Below are 20,293 nucleotides of genomic sequence, written 5' to 3' on the forward strand. Positions count from 1 at the left end.
TTTTAGTTTATGTCCCATAGAATATGTGGACATATTTATCCTAAAAATATTGCATGGGACATAGTTGTATTAAGAAACTGTTCATTGTTTATCTGAAGTTCAAATTTAACTGGGCATCCTATATTTTATGTGATGTGGCAGTCTTATGGAGGAGGGACCAACATTTAAAATAAATGCCTTCTCTAGGATAGAGCACTGGGACTGGGGAAAACAGAGGCCACAGTCAGCCATGACTTTTTGAAGGAAGGAATGAAGTTGGTTTATTTCATGCTAATTAAGCAATTACAGACGACCCCGTCAGAAATCTAAACCCGTGACTATCATGGGACTCAAGACCAGGAAAAAAAATAAGTCAAAAAGATTAAGAGCCAGAGGAGCAGTCTTCACACACGCGGCCAGCCAGCGGACGGACTACTCTCTCATTCAGGAAGGTAAGAGCATTGCCCTCTTGCTATAATCATACAGGATTTGGGAAATTCTGAAGTCCTCTGCCTACCCTCATTGCCCCGCTGATGTGTGACATCAACAGAATTTCTCTGCAACGTTTGTCAGTCTCCAACTTCAGAGGGCTCAAAAAGTCTCCTCCTGAATCCTCTCTCAGTCCTCTAAGACTACCAAGAAGAAAAGCAATTATTCAGGATGGCAGCTTGCTGGGGAGAAGCAGCTTTCCTGAGGTAGATGTGTTCTCCTATCACTTAAAGAACCACTTCCTCTGGTCTGAGTAGTCAGTGGCGCGTTTGCTGTTGCTGCACCATTTGCCAAGGCTCTGAGCTTGAGGTATGGGATGTATGAAAACAATTTAATGAATAATTAAGATTCCATTCTGTCATTTTGAACACAGGGTTCACCCCTGTATTATTCACTTGAGAGGATCGGTGAGTTTGACTTTAATTTCTTTTTTACAACTGGGAAGGGTAAATTACACATAAAATGAGCCAGTGGAAAGGGGTCATGTGGTGAAATCACCACTCTTCTCTCCCACCCCTCCCTGTTGTTTTAAACTGGAGCTCATTAATATAATTCTATGGGGATCAGACCTTTGAAATTCCTGAGAACAGTAAGCGAGCAGAAAAATACACACAACAAGGAAAGGAGCTTCCATTATTGGTTTTTAATGAGCATACTTGAATTACGGCCACTGCAGTTTATGGATGGTTTTTATTGTTGTTCATTTGTATATGTTACAGTTAAAAAAAAAAAAGCTAGCCAAGGGACTTGAATCAGAGAGAAGCAGAAATTGACTTAAGTAGGAAGGGAAACACATTGTTAAATAAAGTCAGGTCCTGGGCTTCCTCAGCTTGTTTTGGGTGGAGTGCCTGGGGACAAGCTGAAGCCCCTGTGTGGGGTGGTTTCCTTTGCTGAAAAGCTGGGCTGGAAGATGCTGTGCTCAGCGCTCAACCTCATGCACCCTCGCGAGGCACAGGCAACAGGTGCTCTGGGAAACACACATTATGTATCATAGCCTCTGTCTGTCTGTGGACTGATATCCAATAATAACTTCGGAGAAAAATAACTCCTCTTATTAGCCATAGCCCTGGGCCAGGGAAGGTGGAGAATCAGTAAAAATGCATTTTGTTTGTTTGTTTCTCTAGAAGTTTATGGTGCAGAGTCAAACTGAAGGCACATGAGGAACATTTTTTCACCAAATAATTTGAGTCTTTTTGCTTTTGTTTGTAGTTTCTTCTTTGAACTTTAATTAGTAGGAGGGGTTAGAAAGCTGAGCTATTGTCAAAGCCCTTGATATCAATGAAAGAAGCAGGTGCAAATCTCCTCACAGAGAGAAATCAAAGGGTCCTGACTGTGGATATTGGTCATCTAGTGAGGATGCTGTTGTGGGTCTTTATGAGACAATGAACAGGGTGGCTTTGGATGCATTAACGATGCCCACATGCTTCTTCTGTTAGGTGTCCTGTGCCCTGACCCTACAAGATGCCAAGAGAAGATGCTCACTTCATCTATGGTTACCCCAAGAAGGGGCACGGCCACTCTTACATCACAGCTGAAGAGTAAGTTCAAAACCAGACCCAGCAGGGCTTCCAGTTTGCCATTTGCTGACACAGCCCGCTGACTTCCACCAGCACATGCCTGCTCGTAAATCTCCCTAGTGTTTATCTCCCCAGACAGTAACATCCCTGGCAACAAGGGGAGGAGATTCTGTGCTTCTACAAGGGGCTCAGTCAAGCTTCTCTGAGGCCAAACAGGCAGGAAGATGGGAATGGTATAAGGTTGGATCTTGCCATTTTTGGGTGCACTTTGACTATTGGGCCTTATCTGTAGGTTCCCAAGTGGAAAAACATCTGTTCAGAATCACAATGCCTCTTTCCTCAATCCTTGTTCTGTCTCCTCCACTCAAGCTCCTGAAGGTGGTTTGCAGACAAAATAAAAGTGAGTTGCCAAGGAGCCAGTGAGGATGATGGGCAGGTCCATGTGACTCAGCCCACAGCCAGACTCGAGACGAAGACTGAAGTCACAGCCTTTGCAGCATAACTTTATCCTAAGGAAAGGCGTTGGGTATTATGAGTGAATTAAAAATAAGTATTTATATGATTAAGCATTTCTAAATGCTAAGCATTGTATACTGGCCTGAGATACTGTTTTTATCTTTGAAAACACAACCTAGTGGGAGAGTTAGGCATGAGATTAATTTCAGCAAATATAAGTGGGGTGATGAAAACCCAGAGGCTGCAGGGACATACTCTGTACATGCTGGGAGTGGGAAAGGGACATACTCTGTACGTGCTAGGCGGCAGGGGCAGGGGAGGCCCCACCCTCTGCGTGGGACTCCAGCAGGACAACACCCTCTTATGTGGTCTGTCCAGAACTCCCTGCGAACCTGCTCTTTCTTTGGAAAGAGCTGTTGAACCATCTTTAACAGTCAACCGCAGAGACCAGCAAGATGTAAGGCCCAACAAAGGTACTGAGGAAGAATTCAGCATTTCCTGAGGAAGGAAACAGCATTTCCTCAGAAGACCCTGGTATAGGATCCTCTAATATCCCTGGCCAGTTGGAGTTGAGGGCAGTGGTATCTTTTCAGAAAATGTCCTGAGAGCAAAAATATACTCTTTGAGGGAGGGGAGCCCATTGGTCGTGGTATTAATTAGGGTATCGTTTCAGCTTCCGTATAATCACTCAACAGACTCTTCTTTAAAATATAGTTTTATGTCTCGTGTAAAAATTCAAGAGTAAAGAATTCAAGGCCTGTTCCTTTTCTTCTTGCTGGTTACTCCCCTGGGATGTCGCTTTTGTCCCCATGGCTGAAGATGTTGTGCCATCACCTCCACGTCTTGCTAACAGAAAGCAGGAGGTGAAGGACAGGCTAGGACCATTCCTTTCAAGGGACACATGTCACTTCTGCTTATTGCTCCACCCCCCCCCACCCCCTGCCCTGTGGCACCTGTGGGTATTATTCTTGCTGTGTTGTAAATGAAGAAAGGTTTAGAGGAATTAGAAAATGTGTGGCCAGACATGGTGGCGCTGGGATTTAAATCCAGGTCTGTTTGCCCCCAGAGTCCATGCTCTTAAGTGTTATGCTGCAGGCCAGCAGAGGCAAATATTTGCACAATCCCATCCAACGAGAGGCTAGGGCAGAGGTCAGTATCTCTCAGTGTGAAGCTGGAGGCCGATGCTTGTCAGCTCAATAGGCTGAAAGCGGAGTTGTCCTTTGCCATGTAAGGCCATCACACCTAGCTGGGGAACCTCATAGCCAGGTGTACTCACAACCTGAGCAAGGTAACTTTCAGGGTCTAGTCAGGAAGAAACCAACTAGGTGGTTCAACATAGAGACTTTAATATAAGAAGCTGGTTAAATAGGCATGGGACTGAAACTGAGGAGGCAAAGAAGGCACAGGGGTAACCAAGGCTATACCCACAGAATGCTGCTTCTACCCCTGTGTCTAGGGGAACAAAGGGAAGGGTGAGGCCACCAGGACCTAGAATTGGGAGGAGTGAACCCACAGAAATGGGACCCAGATCTCTAAGGAGAGATTTGTGTTTGGCTAGTTCTGGTGTTTCCAGAGCTTAGAAGTGAGGGACATGAATCAAATACTCAGGCCTCTGAGGTGGGAGCACTGGTCAGCCAGTGCTCTGCTGGGGAGGGGCATAATGAAGCTGGCTCTGAGAATGCCAGAAAACGAGCTGGTGCTTGGTATGTACAGACAATGTGAGCACTGCTGGGGTGATGATGACAGGAGCAGGAAGCACACTGGAAGGAGCTGCTCCTTCCTGACCTCCTAGGTTTGCAGGCCCTCTCTAGAGTACTCCAATGGGAGCCAGTGGGCAAAGGAGAAGTGGCATTTGCAGAGTCCAGTCCCAGCATCAGAGAGCAGAGCATAGAAAGGTGGGTTTGGAGTTGAGGGACAATGTCTTAATAAAGGGCAAAGGGGGTTATGACCATTATCATGTGAAGGAATCCCTTGACTGAAGGCACAAGCTTTCTGTGTCTTGCAACTCGAATGACGTGCATAAGCAGGGTCAGGTGGGTTATCTGACATTTTCCTTGAGAACAGGAGGGAACCTCTGGATTCCAGCACAAAAGAAAAATACCCACTCAACCCATATGTGTGGGAGCCATCCCTCTATAAAGAGAGAAAGTAATTCCTTTTGACATTTTGATGTCTGTGGAAGGGTCAGATAGCCAAAGCTTCCAGCACACTGAAACACTTAACTTCAGACTGTGAGTGAAGGAACCCCTGAATACATGGAACATCATGATCTTGTGCAGGTACTGAAAGAGATCCATCCAGAAAATAAGTAACTGCACACGGCACCAATGTCAAAACTCATTCGTCTCATGAAAAGTCCCTGCCCCCGTTGCTGTTTGTTTAAATAGGTGGGATGGAGGTAGGGGAATGGGGCTTTCTTTTTTTTTTTTAATTCTTTTGCATAAAATCCAGATCCTGCACAACGGGGCCATCTTCATTAAAGCAATGCATCCCTAAGATCCGAGATTATTTATCCTTCTCACAGTTGTGCCAGCAGGTGGAATGAGGAAGAATGATGCAAATTAAGTTCCCACATCCAGCCAGGAAGGACTACATACCTGCTTTGAGTATTATGTATCTCTTTGAAACCTCAGTGGAGAGCAGTTCTCACAGTTGAGTGGACACAAGTCATCCATGGAACTTGTTAAAATGCAGACTCCTAGGTGCTGCCACCTAAGAGGCTGATTGGGTAGGCCAGGGGTGGAGTCCTATGATCTGCACCTCAGCGTGCATCTCAGGTGATTCTGCTGCAGGTGATATTTGGAAGACACTCTGAGGAGCCCTGACAAACTGGGCAGTGGGTTCTTCCAACGTGTCTGGCATACGCTGGTGCTTTTCACTGTCAGTCACTTGAGCATGTTGTGAGCACCATGTGATGATGCATAAAGTGCTGGAACAGAGCTCTGTCTGTGTCAAGATGTTCAAGCGGATGCCACAGGGTGAAATGAGAGCACAGGCATGTTGGGAGTTGAATCAGCTGCCTTCAGTCATGAGAACACACTTGTGACAGCTTCAGTTCAGGAAAGAGTGACTCTGCAGGAAAAGCACTGGCCTGGGAGACCTGGATCTGGCCCAAATTCTGGTGCTCACTTGCTAGGTTTCCAGTGCCAGTTGATGTGAATGTTGGTTCTGCCACTTACTGGTTGTGCAGCCCTGGGCATTTGACCAGCATAACATCAGTTGTAAAATGAACATCATTCCTACCTCAGAGGACTGTGGTTAGGATGAAATAAAAGCATATATGTGGGGCTGTCTAGCCCAGTGCCTGGCACAAATTGGTGCTCAATGAATGGTAGTCACTATGGTGATGGTAATGTTGATGAATCTTCATAGGTCTCAGCTTCCTGATCTATAAAGTGGGTGGACTGACCTACATAAGTCAGAGTTTCCATCTAGCACTGTCATCCCATGGTTCTCTCCATCTCGTTTGCAGACGGACAGGATAAGCTTTATGTCTCCTCAGCCTTGAGACAGAAGTTGTCCAGCAGATGGTACTGAGCAAAAGTCTTTCCAGGAGAAGCCTTAAACTTTGCTTCTCCTGTAGCTGCTCAGTCTCTTATAAGTCACTCAGCGCGGCAGAAACTTTCTTAGCGAGTTGACAACCACAGATAACAGAGTCAGTTCTGTTGATTTTGATCATGCTGTGATCAGGTAGATGTTAGCTAACTGAAGATGCTTGCCAGGAGTGAACAGCTCCAGGCCCTGTTTTCAGGGTCTCTGTGGTAACTGTAATGCTTCCCAGGGGTCACTGAACACAGGGCCCAAGAGGCTGGTGTAGACCCCCAGATTGGCACCCTGCTGCTTAGACACGATCCTTCTCAATAAGTAATGCTACAGCTTTGCTGTAGGTTCAGCCCAGACACTTCTCCCTAGGGCTGCAAGGAGCAAAGCGGGGAGTTTAGGGAAGGGAGGGCACAAACATAATTGAGACGGATTCAGGTTCAAATCCAAGCTCTGTTTTGTGTTAGCTCTGTATGATCACCAGTGAGTCATGTATCCTCGGCCTTTTATTTCCTCATCTGTGAAAATAGGGGATGATAAATGGTGTCTACCCTCCAGTGTTGATGTGAGAATTGAATAAGCTAATGAATGTTTAGTACAACACCTGGCTTTTAGTAGATGAGTCAGTGTTAATTTCTATTTTCTTTTTGTGGGCTGAATTGAGAAAATGTTCTAAAACAGCCTGAGGAGAAGAAAAGATAATTTAGTTCCAATAAATACACTGTCCACATAAAGACCAGTTACTATGGCACTTCTTGTACCTGGAACTTGGTGTCCAGGCCATGTCAATTAGCAGTGCTCCTGTGGGCACACACTTGAGAGGCTCCTAGATAAAGACCTGCGCTAGATCCAGGTGCTGGAGGCCTGGTGGGGTGCCCAGTGTGGGAGGTGGGAAACTACCTGGACACCGGGAGATGCTGCTCTGGGCAGTCAAAGCCCACATGAAGAGAAAGATTGATTTATGCTTCATCATCATGTAGAACAATGTTTCAATGACAAAGCGGATTTGTCTATCTCTTGGGCCAGGGCTGCTGGGATTGGCATCCTGACAGTGATCCTGGGAATCTTACTGCTCATCGGCTGTTGGTATTGTAGAAGACGAAACGGATACAGAGCTTTGATGGTTGGTATAGTTCCCACAGCTGAAATCCCTCCAGGTCCAGGGCCCTCTTTCCAGTTCTTTCCTCTGAGTCTCTGCAGAGTCAGATAATTGCCTCATTTACAACCTCTAGCTCTGATTCCGGCTTCTGATGCCTCTTTTGCTACATTGTACTTTGGCAACTCTTCCTTTGCTTCTGCTCAGGCATGAACCCCAACCAGGAACTTGCCCTGTGTCTTAGTCTGTGACTATAATAGAATACCAGAGACTGTAATTTATAAATAAATGAAATTCATTTGGTTTACAGTTGTGGAGGCTGGGAACTCCAAGATCTAGGGGCCACACCTGGTGAGGCCTTCCTGCTGTGTCATATCATAGTGGAAGGCATCACATGGGCAAGAGAGTGAGAGCAAGAGGGAGCTGAACTCATTTTTTTTTTTTTTTTTGACACAGGAAATCCTGGGATGGAACACAGTGGTGATCATGAGTCACTGTAGCCTTGACCTCCTGGGCTCAAGCCATCCTCCTGTCTCAGCCTCCAGAGCAGCTGGGACCACAGGCGTGTGCCACCACACCCGGCTAATTAAAAAAACTTTTTTTTTTTTGTAGAGACAAGGTCCCAGTATGTTGCCCAGGCTGGTCTCAAACTCCTGGGCTAAAGGGATCTTCCTGCCTTGGCCTCCCAAAATGTTGAGACTACAAGTGTGAAACACTCCACACACGGCCCAAACTCACTTTTATGACAAACCTACTCTTGCAATAACAAACACACTCCTGCAATAACATTAATCCATTCATGAGGACAGAGCCCCTGTGACTTAATCACCCCTTAAAAGTCCTACCTCTCACCACTGTTGCATTGGGGATTAAATTTTCAATACATGAATTTTGGGGGACACATTCAAACTATAGTACCTGTCTTTTTGGTTCTACTCACAGCAAACTTGGGTACCTGGATGTTGTGTATAGCTAAGCACTGACGGTTAATAGGGCACAGGGGAAGGGGGTTGAGGTTCCCTTATAGCAAACAGGAGTATGCTTAGACACCTAAGGTTTTACCACTTCTGAGAATTCTTGCTGGTTCTGTTACTCCACTTTGTGACCTGGTCTTCCTACCTTGCTTCTTTACCCCTTTGCTCACTGGTTACCTGTGAATTCCAAATTCTTCTGACTCTACACTAAGCATCCCAGGATATCATCAGTGCAATGAGGAAACCATCCTCCCTGCATCAGCACAAAAGGTCACCGTGTGTTTTTTAACAGGCTGCATCCTTCTTAGATGGCCAAAGGTTTTAATAGTATTTTCTTTCTTTTTTACCCAGATATACAGGAAGCTAACACAATTACACAATCCAGTCTTCTGGTACCAGTATCTTCCATGAATGGGAAACATCAACTGAGTTTATAAGCTATAAAAACTACAGGTTTCAGCAATCTTGCTTCAAAGCTAGGTAGCACTTTAGCACTTCAACACCCAAAGGCATTCTCCATAGATCTCGATCTCTCTCTCTCGTTATTACAGATCTGAGAGCTTTTCAGGTTGATGCAAAATGGAAAAAAATTATCTTTACAAAAGATGTTGGAAAGTCCCATTCCTCATTCAGCAAGCACTTCATTTAGAGGAAAAGGTCCTGTGAAAGAGAGGAGGGTTGGTGTGGGGTGGGGATTGAAGCTTGGCAAGCTGATGAGAAGGAGAAGGTGAGAGATGCAACTCTGGATTCCTTCCCTTTTTGCCAAGAAACTTGGGCAGTCTCATGTTTCCTGTTGCCCAATGTCTGTCTTTCCAGTGCATAAATACAAATACAAACCATAAAAGGCAGGGCAAGTTTGGGGACTGACACACCCACCAAGCATAGCCCTCTAGTGTGCTGACATTTAGTGGGGAGGAGGAGGAGTGGATGAATCTGAACAAGACTCCAATATTGGAGGAAATACTTGAGGAAAGCCTTGGGTTAGAAAGTTAGGGATAGAATTCCTGCTCATATGGCTGTCCACAACAGGTTAGTATGGGAGGACTTTAATCTCTGCCATAGAATTCCATTTGTAACTCTAGCATGGGGTTATGACACTGCCTTGTAATTAGCTATTTACTTTTTGCCTCTTCCACCCTTCCGCTTTCCCCATGTATGAACCAGAACAGAGAATATTTCTTACTCATCTTCATATCTCCAATGCCGAGCACAGTGCCTGGCACATAGTAGTCACTTAATTGTGTGGCATTAGGACTTGGTCCCATTGTCTGCCATTGAGTTGCTTGGAGACTAGAATGCAACTTCTCCAAGACTCACTAGCTCTATCGTACACCCATACACGTTGGAAATCTGTGATGTAACACAATGTATATCCATTTTTATTTAATACATATTTTCTTCTATATTTTGATTTCATTATATATTTGTATATCAAAACATAATGTTTAGTCTTTCAAGAACTAAAGCTATACAAACTCAATATATTGGTACTCATTTCCTAACTAACTATAATTATTAGCTTGATCCTACTGAACACATATGCAATAATTTTTCTTTTCTGCTTCAATGCTCTCATCTTAAATTCAACTGAAAAGTAACAGAGAGTCTTAATGTCATGTGCTCAGACACTGTGATCATTTTGCTTGGTAAGTTTCAAATTCAAACTCTATGCCTCCCTTCCTCTAGGATTAGATCAGTGGTTTGTAGTTTCTGAGACTTTTTATTGAGAGGGAAATGTGTTTAAATTTCTTGGTTTATTTAATTTCCATATTTATTTTTAAAATTAATATTAAAATCTTATTTTGAGATTTTCATATACCTAGAAAAGCCAGTTTGGAGATCAGAAATCTAAGTTTACTCAAAATTATGTAAAATAGTGTATTAAGTATTGCATTTAATTACATAATTACTTCCCTTTCTGTCTTCAGTGATTCTATTTTCATTTTAAAGTAAAGGGATATAAATGACATTAAATATAAGCTTTGGGCATGTGAATTACTTCATCTTTAACAATCTTCATTAAGCTTGAAATGTCTACTTTTCAATTTCCATTTGACCACAGAATAGTAGAGAGGCTGGTTGGAATTTAGATTTCTTAAAATTTCTCCCTTGGCTAACAATTCCCCTGAGCCCTGGAAAACATCTTTTGAAAGGAAAGGCTGCTTTTTGTAGCAACCTGTTTCTGCAAGAGGAAGTCGGAAATGATTTGTAATAAACTGGACAGTGGTTTTTATATTAACCAGTTTTACATCTTCACTTGGAAGTTCAAGACAAAATACTTTTGATTCTTGGAGAATTTCATAGCCCTTGCTCTCAGCTCAGTTTACACTCATGTGTCAAGGCACTGTGTTTCTTAATGCATGGTCAGTGGTCACCTGCACTGGAATACTTTGGGGTTCTTGCTAAAAGGCAGATTCTGGGATCATCTCTGGTGGTGGGATTCAGGAATCCGTATTTTAAAATGTACACCCAGTTTTAATGTAAATATAGAGAACTGGCAGTGAACTGGTAGAGTGGCTCATACTCTTATCCTATGGTTAGTGAGAGGCTTTAAAAAAAAGAAAAAGAAAAATTGACAAGGGCAGTTTTATTTTTTTCTTCCCAATCAGTACACCTTTTAAATCCTTTTCCAGTTTATTGCATTAGTTAGGACTTCCAGTATGACGTTGAAAAGGTGTGGTGAGACAGGACATCCTTGCCTTGTTGCTGATCTTAGCAGAAAACCTTCAAGTATGATGTTAACTATTGATTTTTTGTACCTAGATATTCTTCAGCAAACTTGGGTAAGTTTCCCTCTATCCCTAGTTTATTGAGAGTTTTAAATGATGAATGGGTGTTTTTCAAATGCTTTTTCTACATCTATTGATACAATCTTGCAAATTTCTTCTTTAGTCTATTGATGTATCAGAATAATTCATTTCTCTCTTCTTTTTCTTTCTTTTCTTTTCTTTTTTTGACATGGGGTCTCTTTCTGTCACCTAGGCTGGAGTGCAGTGGTGTAATCTCAGCTTACTGCAACCTTCACCTCCCAGGCTCAGGTGATCCTCCCATCCAAACCTTCCAAGTAGCCGGGACCACAGGTGCAAGCCACTATGCCTGGCTAAATTTTTTTGTATTTTCTGTAGAGATGGGGTTTCACCATATTGCCCAGGCTGGTCTCGAACTTCTGAGCACAAGCGATCCACCTGCCTCGGCCTCCCAAAGTGCTGGGATTACAGGTGTGAGCCACCACACCTGGCCTGATTTCTCAATATTGAACCAGGTTTACATACCTGGGATAAATCCCACTTTGTCATGGTGTGTAATTCCTTTTATACATTGTTAGTTTGACTTGATAATATTTTGTTGAGATTTTTTGCATCTATATTCATGAGAGATATTGAGCTATAGTTTTCTCATTTTGCAATATCTGTCTGGTATTAGGGTAATGCTGGCCTCATAGCAATGAGTTACAAATTATTCCCTTTGCTTCAATCTTGTGAAAGAGGTTATAGAGGATTGGTGTAATTTCTTTCTTAAATGTTTGGTGGAACTCACCACTGAACTCATCTGGGTCTGGTGCTTTCTGTTTTAGACAGTTATTATTGATCAGTTTTTATAATAGATATAAATCTCTTCAGATGGTCTAATTCTTGTGTGGATTTTGACAGATTGTGTCTTTCAAAGAATTGTTACATTCACCTACGTTTTCAAATTTGTGAGCATAGTTGTTCATAGTATTTTTTGCTTATCCTTTTAATGTCCATTACTATTTCTGATAATAGCAGTTTGTGCCTTCTTTTTTTTCTTAGCGTGGCTAAAGGCTTATCAATTTTATTGATCTTTTCCCAGAATTGGAATTTGGTTTCATAGATTTACTCTACTGACTTTTTCTTTCTTTTTTTTCTAGAGACAGGGTCTCATTCTGTCACCCAGACTGGAGTGCAGTGGCACAGTCATAGCTCACCGTTACCTTGAACTCCTGGGTTCACGCAATCCTCCTGGCTCAGCCTCTTGAGTAGCTAGGACTACAGCTAGCTACCATAGTAGCTAGGACTATAGCATGTGCCACCACATCTGACTAATTTTCTTTTTTTTTTTAATTTGTAGAGACAGAGTCTCACTATGTTGCTCTGGTTGGTCTCAAACTCCTGGCTTCAAGCAGTCCTCCTGCCTTGCCCTCCCAAAGTGCTGGCATTATAGGCATGAGGCATTGTGCTCTGCTGATTTATTGTTTCCAATTTCACTGATTTCTGCTCTAATTTTTATTTTTCTGCTTACTTTGGATTTAATTTGCTGTTCTCTTTATTTTCCTAAGGTGAAAGCTTAGATTGATTTTGGATCTTTCTTATTCTCTAATATACACATTCAATGTTATACATTTCCCTCTAAATACTGCTTGCACTGCTAAGCAGTATCCCACAAATTCTGACATCATATTTTAATTTCATTTAATTCAAAATATATTTAAATTTCTCCTGAGATTTCTCCTTTGACCCATGTGTTATATAGAAGTGTGTTGTTTAATCTCCAAGTGTTTGGGAATTTTTCAGTTATCTTTCTGTATTGATTTCTACTTTAATTCTATTATAGTCTAAGTGCAAACATTGTATAATTTCTATTCTTTTAAATTTGTTAAGATGTGTTGTGTGGCCCAGAATTTGGTTTATCCTGGTGAATGTTCTGAGCTTGAGAAGAAAGTGTATTCTGTTGTCATTGGATGAAGTAGCCTACAGATGTCTATTATATCTAATCAAATATTTTGTTGAGTTCCACTTTTATACATTATTAGATTTGATTTGCTAGCATTTTGTTCAGATTTTTTTGCATCTATATTTATGAGAGATAATGAATTGTAGTTTTCTTTTCTTGTAATATCTTTGTTTTCGATATTAGGGTAATGCTAGCCTCACACAATGAGTTAGTCCTTACTGATTTTTTACCTGCTGGCTTTGTCTATTTCTGATAGAGAGATGTTGAAGCCTCCAACTATAACTCCAACTTTATAGTGGGTGCAACTACTTTTTCTTGCACTTCTATCAGTTTTTATCTCATGTATTTTGATGCTGTGTTCTTAGGTATATGCATGTTAAGTGTTGTTATGTCTTCTTGGAGAATGAACACCTTTATCATTATGTAATATCCCTCTTTATTCCTGATAACTTTCCTTGAAATCTTTTTCTGAAACTAATATAGGAACTTCTACTTTCTTTTCATTAGTGTTAGCATGGCATATCTTTCTCTATGCACTTACTTTATTTTTGAGACAGAGTCTTGCTCTGTCACCTGGACTGGAATGCAGTGGCGTGATCTTGGCTCACTGCAACCTCCACTTCCTGGGTTCAAGTGATTCTCCTGCCTCAGCCTCCCAAGTAGCTGGGATTACAGGTGTGTGCCACCATGCCTGGCTAATTTTTGTATTTTTCATAGAGATGGGGTTTCACCATGTTGGCCAGGCTGGTCTCGAACTCCTGAGCTCAGGCCATCCGCCCGCCTCAGCCTCCTAAAGGGCTTGGGATTACAGGCGTGAGCCACCATGCCCAGTCCAGTTATACTTCTTTTGGTTTTTTTTTGAGACAGAGTCTCGCTCTGCTGCCCAGGCTGGAGTGCAGTGGCGCGATCTTGGCTCACTGCAAGCTCCGTCTCCTGGGTTCATGCCATTCTCCTGACTCAGCCTCCTGAGTAACTGGGACTACAGGTACCTGCCATCACGCCTGGCTAATTATTTGTATTTTTAATAGAGATGGAGTTTCACTGTGTTAGCCAGGATGGTCTCAATCTCCTGACCTCGTGATCCACCCGCCTCGGCCTCCCAAAGTGCTGGGATTACAGGCATGAGCCACCATGCCCGGCCTTACACTTCTTTTTTACTTTTTTTCAGTGGTTTCCCTAGAGTTTGCAACATACATTTACAACTAATTCAAGCCAACTTTCAAATAACACTGTACCATTTCATAGGCATTATGAGCATCTTAAAATAAAATAATCCTAATTCCTTCCTCCTGTAAACTAAAAACAAAACCCACATCCTCCAACCAACTGAATGGACCCCCTCTTGGCCAAGGGGACTCCTGGGAAACCTGAAAAACTGAGTCTTGGCCATGATGGGAAGGGAGATGAGAGACGCCTCATTATACACCCTCCCTTTTAGAGTTTTAGGTACAACTGACCAGCATTAATTTTAAAAGAGATTATAGGACTGACAGAATTAACTCTTTGTGGCAATATCAAATTAGGAACAAGACAATGCAAGGAAAGTGTTAAATCATGCCCATAAATTTATGGTTAAACCATAAAATGTTGTTTTTTAAAAAATTAACCCTGTATAACATGGTTTACTTTCCAAATTGACTCTGGTATAGCATCACGTGACAGATTGTAGACTCCCTTATCTTAAGCATTCCTTTATACTGACTTCAAGTCTTAAAACAGAGCTGAACTCTTTCAACCAACTGCCAACTAAAGAATCCCTAAAACCCACCTGCGACTTGTAAGCCTCTGCTTTGAGATGTCCTGCCTTTTCAGGCTGACCCAAAATATACCTTCTGTGTATTGATTTATGATTTTTACCTACAATTCCTGCCTTCCTGAAATGCATAAAACCAAATCATAACCCAACTACCTCAGGCACACTTTCTCAGGACCTCTTGAGACTGTTCTCCTGGCCATGGTCATTCATATTGGCACAGAATAAACCTCTTTAAAATATTTTGCAGTTTTTTTCTTTCTGTTAACATTCCTTTCCCTTGTATCATTGCTGTTATTCATTTCAAGTGTATATAAGCATACACAATTAAATACACTGTAGCTATTATTCATTTTTGAACAAACTATTATCTGTTAAATCAACTAAGAATAAGATAAGTATGTTGGGTACAGTGGTGCATGCCTGTAGTCTCAGCTGCTCAGAGGCTTAGGCAGGAGGATTGCTTGAGTTCAGGAGTTTAAGACCAGCCTGGGCAGCTTAGCAAGATCATGTCTCCTAAAAAAAAAAAAAGAGAGAGAGAAAGAAAGAAAAAGGAAGTTTTGGGAGGCCGAGGCAGGAGAATTGCTTGAACCCAGGAGGCAGAGGTTGCAGTGAGCTGAGATCGCGCCATTACACTCCAGCCTGGGCAACAGAGTAAGACTCTGCCCTACCCCCCTCCCCCAAAAAAGTTTTTATTTTATCTTCACTTATTCCTTCTTGGATGTTCTTCCTTTATGTAGATACAAGGTTCTGACCTATGTTATTTTCTTTTTCTCTAAAGAACTTCAAGGCCGGGTGCAGTGGCTCACGCCTGTAATCCCAGCACTTTGCGAGGCCGAGGCGGGCAGATCACCTGAGGTCAGGAGATTGAGACCATCCTGGCTAACACGGTGAAACCCTGTCTCTACTAAAAATACAAAAAATTAGCCGGGCGTGGTGGCGGGCGCCTGTAGTCCCAGCTACTCCGGAGGCTGAGGCAGGAGAATGGCGTGAACCCGGGAGGCGGAGCTTGCAGTGAGCCAAGATCGCGCCACTGCACTCCAGCATGGGCGACAGAGCGAGACTCTGTCTCAAAAAAAAAAAAAAAAAAAAAAAGAACTTCAAATGTTTCTTGCAAGGCAGGTCTACTGGCAACGAATTCCCTCAATTTTTGTTTGACAAAGTATTTCTGCTTCACTACTGATGGATAATTTCACAAGAGTGTTCCTTTTGTAGATTCAGTCTTCTTATCCTTTCCTTCAGAAATATACTTTGCCCACCTATTGGGTCCCAGGCACTGCACTAGAGCTTTACTTCTAGTTAATTCCCACAACAATTCTGAGAGGTAGGTGGGTATTATCTTCCTAGATGCAAACTCAGAATTCAGAAAGGCAAAGTGATGAGACTGAAGGCACACAGCAAATAAGTGGCAGAACCTAGATTAAAACTCATTCTTAAAACTTTGGCTTCCCTTCTCTTTTCTAAAATGGATTCAGTTACTTCTTCTTCCTACTCACCTTTATCAATTTACATTTCAGGATAAAAGTCTTCATGTTGGCACTCAATGCGCCTTAACAAGAAGATGCCCACAAGAAGGGTTAGATCATCAGGACAGCAAACTGTCTCTTCGAGAGAAAAATTGTGAACCTGTGGTAGGTTGAGATCCTTCATAAGGGTATTTTCATGAATGGCTGTTTTTAACTCAAGTGAATACAATGATTTCCATTTAAAAAGCAAGACCAATGTGAATGTACTCATTGCCACTGAACTATATATACCTAAAAATGGTTAAAATGGCAACATTTTTGTGTATTTTATGAGAATAAAAAATAAGTAATAATAAAAACAAAAAACAAGGGAAGTACAGGGATTTTCTTAACTTGTGTTGTCACATACCCAGAGTTTCCAGGGTCAATAATGAGAGCCCTACATGTAAGATCCAAAGGAAGAACTTAGTCCTGGATACAATATTCTTTTATGTTTTTAGTCATATTTGCCTTTTTAATGGATGTAGATATATACAGAGGGGAGGGATAAAGTACCTATTATTTATTGTATAGAGCTGTGCTGTCTGATGGCGTAGCCACTAGTCACGTGGTGCAACTGAACACTTATAGGAGTTTAAAATAAGATGTATTATAATACATACCATATTTCAAAGATATTAGTATGTGGAAAAGAAGATAAATGGTTCATTAATTATTTTTATATTGATTCATTTTGAAATAAATATTCTCATAATATTAGGTTAAATAAAACATTTTAAGATTAATTTTACATGTTTCTTTTTTTAAATGTAGCTACTAGAAATTTTAAAATTACATATGGCGGGACATGGTGGCTCACACCTGTAATCCCAGCACTTTGGGAGGCCAAGGTGGGTGAATCATCTGATCTCAGGAGTTCAAGACCAGCCTGGCAAACATGGTGAAATCCTGTCTCTACTAAAAATACAAAAATTAGCCAAGCATGGTGGTGCACACCTGTAATCCTAACTACTCTGGAGGCTGAGGCAGGAGAATCACTTGAACTCAGGAGGTGGAGGTTGCAGTGAACCGAGATAGTGCTACTGCACTACAGCCTGGACAACAAGAGTGAAACTCCATCTCAAAAATAAATTAATAAAATAAAATAAAATAAAATTACGTAAGTGGCTTGTACCATATTTCTATTGGACAGCACTAATACATATACAACACAGTATAATGGTTGAGAGCACTGACTCTGGAGCCAGATTACTGTGTTTGATTCTTACCTCAACAACTTACTAGTTGTGTGACCATGGGCAAGCGAGTTAACCTCTCTGTGCTCTGGTTTCCCATTCTGTAACATGAAAACAATAAAAACACTCCCAGAATTGTTGTGAGCATTAAATGAAGCCCTGACACATTTATTCTGGATACAATATCCTCTTGTTTTATATTTGGTAGTGTCAATGTGCCTTTAGACACAATTACAAGGATCTCTGTGCTAAAGATGCAATGTATATAGTGTCGGTAAATAGCATTCAGTGATTTGTTAGTTAGGGCTTGAGATTTTCACTGTCATGGAAAATCCAGGTATAGCTAAGCTTTTGAGATTTTGGGAACCCCTTAACCCTATTTTTCTCTACTCTTGCCCCCAACAATTAGCATATAAACTTGTGAAATTTAACAATTACTTCATTGGGCAGAAATTATATGTGAACACTTAGAAATTTCAGTCCACAGGGAAACTATAAATATGTTAACTATTTTAACTTAATCCTTTCCTAGAAACATATACACTGTTGCCAAGACCATATTCTCCCTTTCTTGTTCTCACAGGTTCCCAATGCTCCACCTGCTTATGAGAAACTGTCTGCAGAACAGTCACCACCACCTTATTCACCTTAAGAGCCAGCAAGACACCTAAGACATGCTGAAATTATTTCTCTCACACTTTTGCTTGAATTTAATACAGACATCTAATGTTCTCCTTTGGAATGGTGTAGGAAAAATGCATGCCATCTCTAATGATAAGTCAGTGTTAAATTTTTAGTAGGTCAGCTAGCATTACTAATCATGTGAGGAAACGATAAGAAATATTAAATTGGGAAAACTCCATCAATAAATGTTGCAATGCATGATACTATCTGTGCCAGAGGTAATGTTGGTAAATCCATGGTGTTATTTTCTGAGAGAGAGAATTCAAGTGGGTATTCCTGGGCCATCCCATTTCTCTTTACTTGAAATTTGGCTAACAACAAACTAGTCAGGTTTTGAAACCTTGACCAACATGAACTGTACACAGAATTGTTCCAGGTGAGTCTGTACTATGGAGTGCTCACAAAGGATACTTCCACAGGTTTAAGACAGAGAGCTGATTGGCCTATTTATCTGATCAAGAACATGTCAGCAATGTCTCTTTGTGCTCTAAAACTCTATTACACTACAATAATATATTGAAAAGATCCTATAGTTTTTTTTTTTTTTTTTTGCGTAGTGGGAGGGAGTTTTGCTCTTGTTGCCCAGACTGGAGTGCAATGGCGCGATCTTGGCTCACCGTAACCTCCGCCTCCCAGGTTCAAGCAATTCTCCTGTCTTAGCCTCCCAAGTAGCTGGGATTACAGGCATGCGCCACCATGCCCGGCTAATTTTGTATTTTAAGTAGAGATGGAGTTTCTGCATGTTGGTCAGGCTGGTCTCAAACTCCTGACCTCAGGTGATCCGCCCACCTCAGCCTCCCAAAGTGCAGGGATTACAGGCATAAGCCACCACACCTGGCCAGACCCTATATCATAGGTAAGACATATAATGCAGTCTAATTACATTTCACTGCAAGGCTCAATGCTATCCTAACTAATGACAAGTATTTTCTATTAAACCAGAAATTGGTAGAAGGATTTAAATAAGTAAAAGCTACTATGTACTGCCTTAAATGTACCTATGGCAATTTAGCTCTCTTGGGTTCCCAAATCCCTCTCACAAGAATGTGCAGAAGAAATCATAAAGGATCAGATATTCTGGAACGGTGTCATTATTTGCATAGCAACATTGCAATTTGTTTTCCTTTGGCCACATCAACATATCACCTACACTATTATTTATCTAATATTTATCTTTCAGGCAGCTCGTTTAAACTTTTTTTTGGCTTTAATTTCTATTGCCATCCTAAGTGGAAAACCAGTATCATTTTCCATAGTAGAGGATAACTATAAAAATGAAGATAATGAAAGTAATTTTTAAAAAAATTATACTTTAAGTTCTAGGGTACATGTGCACAACGTGCAGGTTTGTTACATATGTATACATGTGCCATGTTGGTGTGCTGCACCCATTAACTCGTCATTTACAATAGGTGTATCTCCTAATACTATCCCTCTCCCCAACTCCCCACAATTGGACCCAGTGTGTGATGTTCCCCTTCCTGTGTTCAAGTTATCTCATTGTTCAATTCCCACCTATGAGTGAGAACATGCGGTATTTGGTTTCCTGTTCTTGCGATAGTTTGCTGAGAATGATGGTTTCCAGCTGCATCCATGTCCCTACAAAGGACACAAACTCATCCTTTTTTATGGCTGCATAGTATTCCATGGTGTATATGTGCCACATTTTCTTAATCCAGTCTGTCACTGATGGACATTTGGGTTGATTCCAAGTCTTTGCTATTGTGAATAGTGCCGCAATAAACATACGTGTGCATGTGTCTTTATGGCGGCATGACTTATAATCCTTTGGGTATATCCCCAGTAATGGGATGGCTGGGTCAAATGGTATTTATAGTTCTAGATCCTTGAGTAATCGCCACACTGTTTTCCACAATGGTTGAGCTAGTTGACATTCCCACTAACAGTGTAAAAGTGTTCCTATTTCTCCACATCCTCTCCAGCACCTGTTGTTTCCTGATTTTTTTATGATTGCCATTCTAACTGGTGTGAGATGGTATCTCATTGTGGTTTTGATTTGCATTTCTCTGATGGTGAGTGATGATGAGCATTTTTTCATGTGTCTGTTGGCTGTATGAATGTCTTCTTTTGAGAAGTGTCTGTTCATATCCTTCGCCCACTTTTTGATGGGGTTTTTTTTTCTTGTAAATTTGATTGAGTTCTTTATAGATTCTGGATATTAGCCCTTTGTCAGATGAGTAGATTGCAAAAATATTCTCCCATTCTGTACGTTGCCTGTTCACTCTGATGGTAGTTTCTTTTGCTGTACAAAAGTTCTTTAGTTTAATTAGATCCCATTTGTCAATTTTGGCTTTTGCTGTCATTGCTTTTGGTGTTTTAGACATGAAGTCCTTGCCTATGCCTATGTCCTGAATTGTATTGCCTAGGTTTTCTTCTAGGGTTTTTATGGTT

At 41.5% G+C, this 20,293-nt stretch overlaps 2 protein-coding genes across 3 annotated transcripts in view; one reads left to right on the forward strand and one right to left on the reverse strand.

The window, feature by feature from the left end:
* The first annotated feature begins 299 nt into the window (after nt 1–299).
* MLANA (melan-A) lies at nt 300–18,962 on the forward strand. Of its 2 annotated transcripts, XM_033237290.1 has the most exons (5): nt 300–431; nt 1,905–2,006; nt 7,008–7,104; nt 16,014–16,127; nt 17,781–18,959. In XM_033237290.1, the coding sequence occupies exons 2-5, from the start codon at nt 1,930–1,932 to the stop codon at nt 17,847–17,849; spliced, it is 357 nt and encodes a 118-aa protein (XP_033093181.1). In that variant the 5' UTR covers nt 300–431; nt 1,905–1,929; the 3' UTR covers nt 17,850–18,959. The 2 variants fall into 2 exon arrangements, with proteins under 2 accessions (XP_033093181.1, XP_033093182.1); XM_033237291.1 differs by lacking the exon at nt 300–431 and having other exon boundaries at nt 1,885–2,006; nt 17,781–18,962.
* The window catches only part of KIAA2026 (KIAA2026 ortholog), a 117,047-nt gene continuing 105,109 nt past the window's right edge, over nt 8,356–20,293 (reverse strand). The window contains exon 10 of the mRNA XM_033237287.1: nt 8,356–8,711. Coding sequence (XP_033093178.1) covers nt 8,697–8,711 — 15 coding nt within the window. The 3' untranslated portion in view covers nt 8,356–8,696. The remainder of the gene's footprint in view (nt 8,712–20,293) is intronic.

This window comes from Trachypithecus francoisi, unplaced genomic scaffold (assembly GCF_009764315.1).
Source record: "Trachypithecus francoisi isolate TF-2019V2 unplaced genomic scaffold, Tfra_2.0 Lachesis_group16, whole genome shotgun sequence".
NCBI classification, from domain to species: domain Eukaryota; kingdom Metazoa; phylum Chordata; class Mammalia; order Primates; family Cercopithecidae; genus Trachypithecus; species Trachypithecus francoisi.

Excerpts from the sequence above, each read along its gene's own strand:
- MLANA (XM_033237290.1), top strand. The coding sequence starts at position 1,930 with ATGCCAAGAGAAGATGCTCACTTCATCTATGGTTACCCCAAGAAGGGG. Across the intron at positions 2,007-7,007 it reads TCTTACATCACAGCTGAAGA|GGCTGCTGGGATTGGCATCC; the intron begins GTAAGTTCAAAA and ends CTCTTGGGCCAG. Across the intron at positions 16,128-17,780 it reads AGAAAAATTGTGAACCTGTG|GTTCCCAATGCTCCACCTGC; the intron begins GTAGGTTGAGAT and ends TTGTTCTCACAG.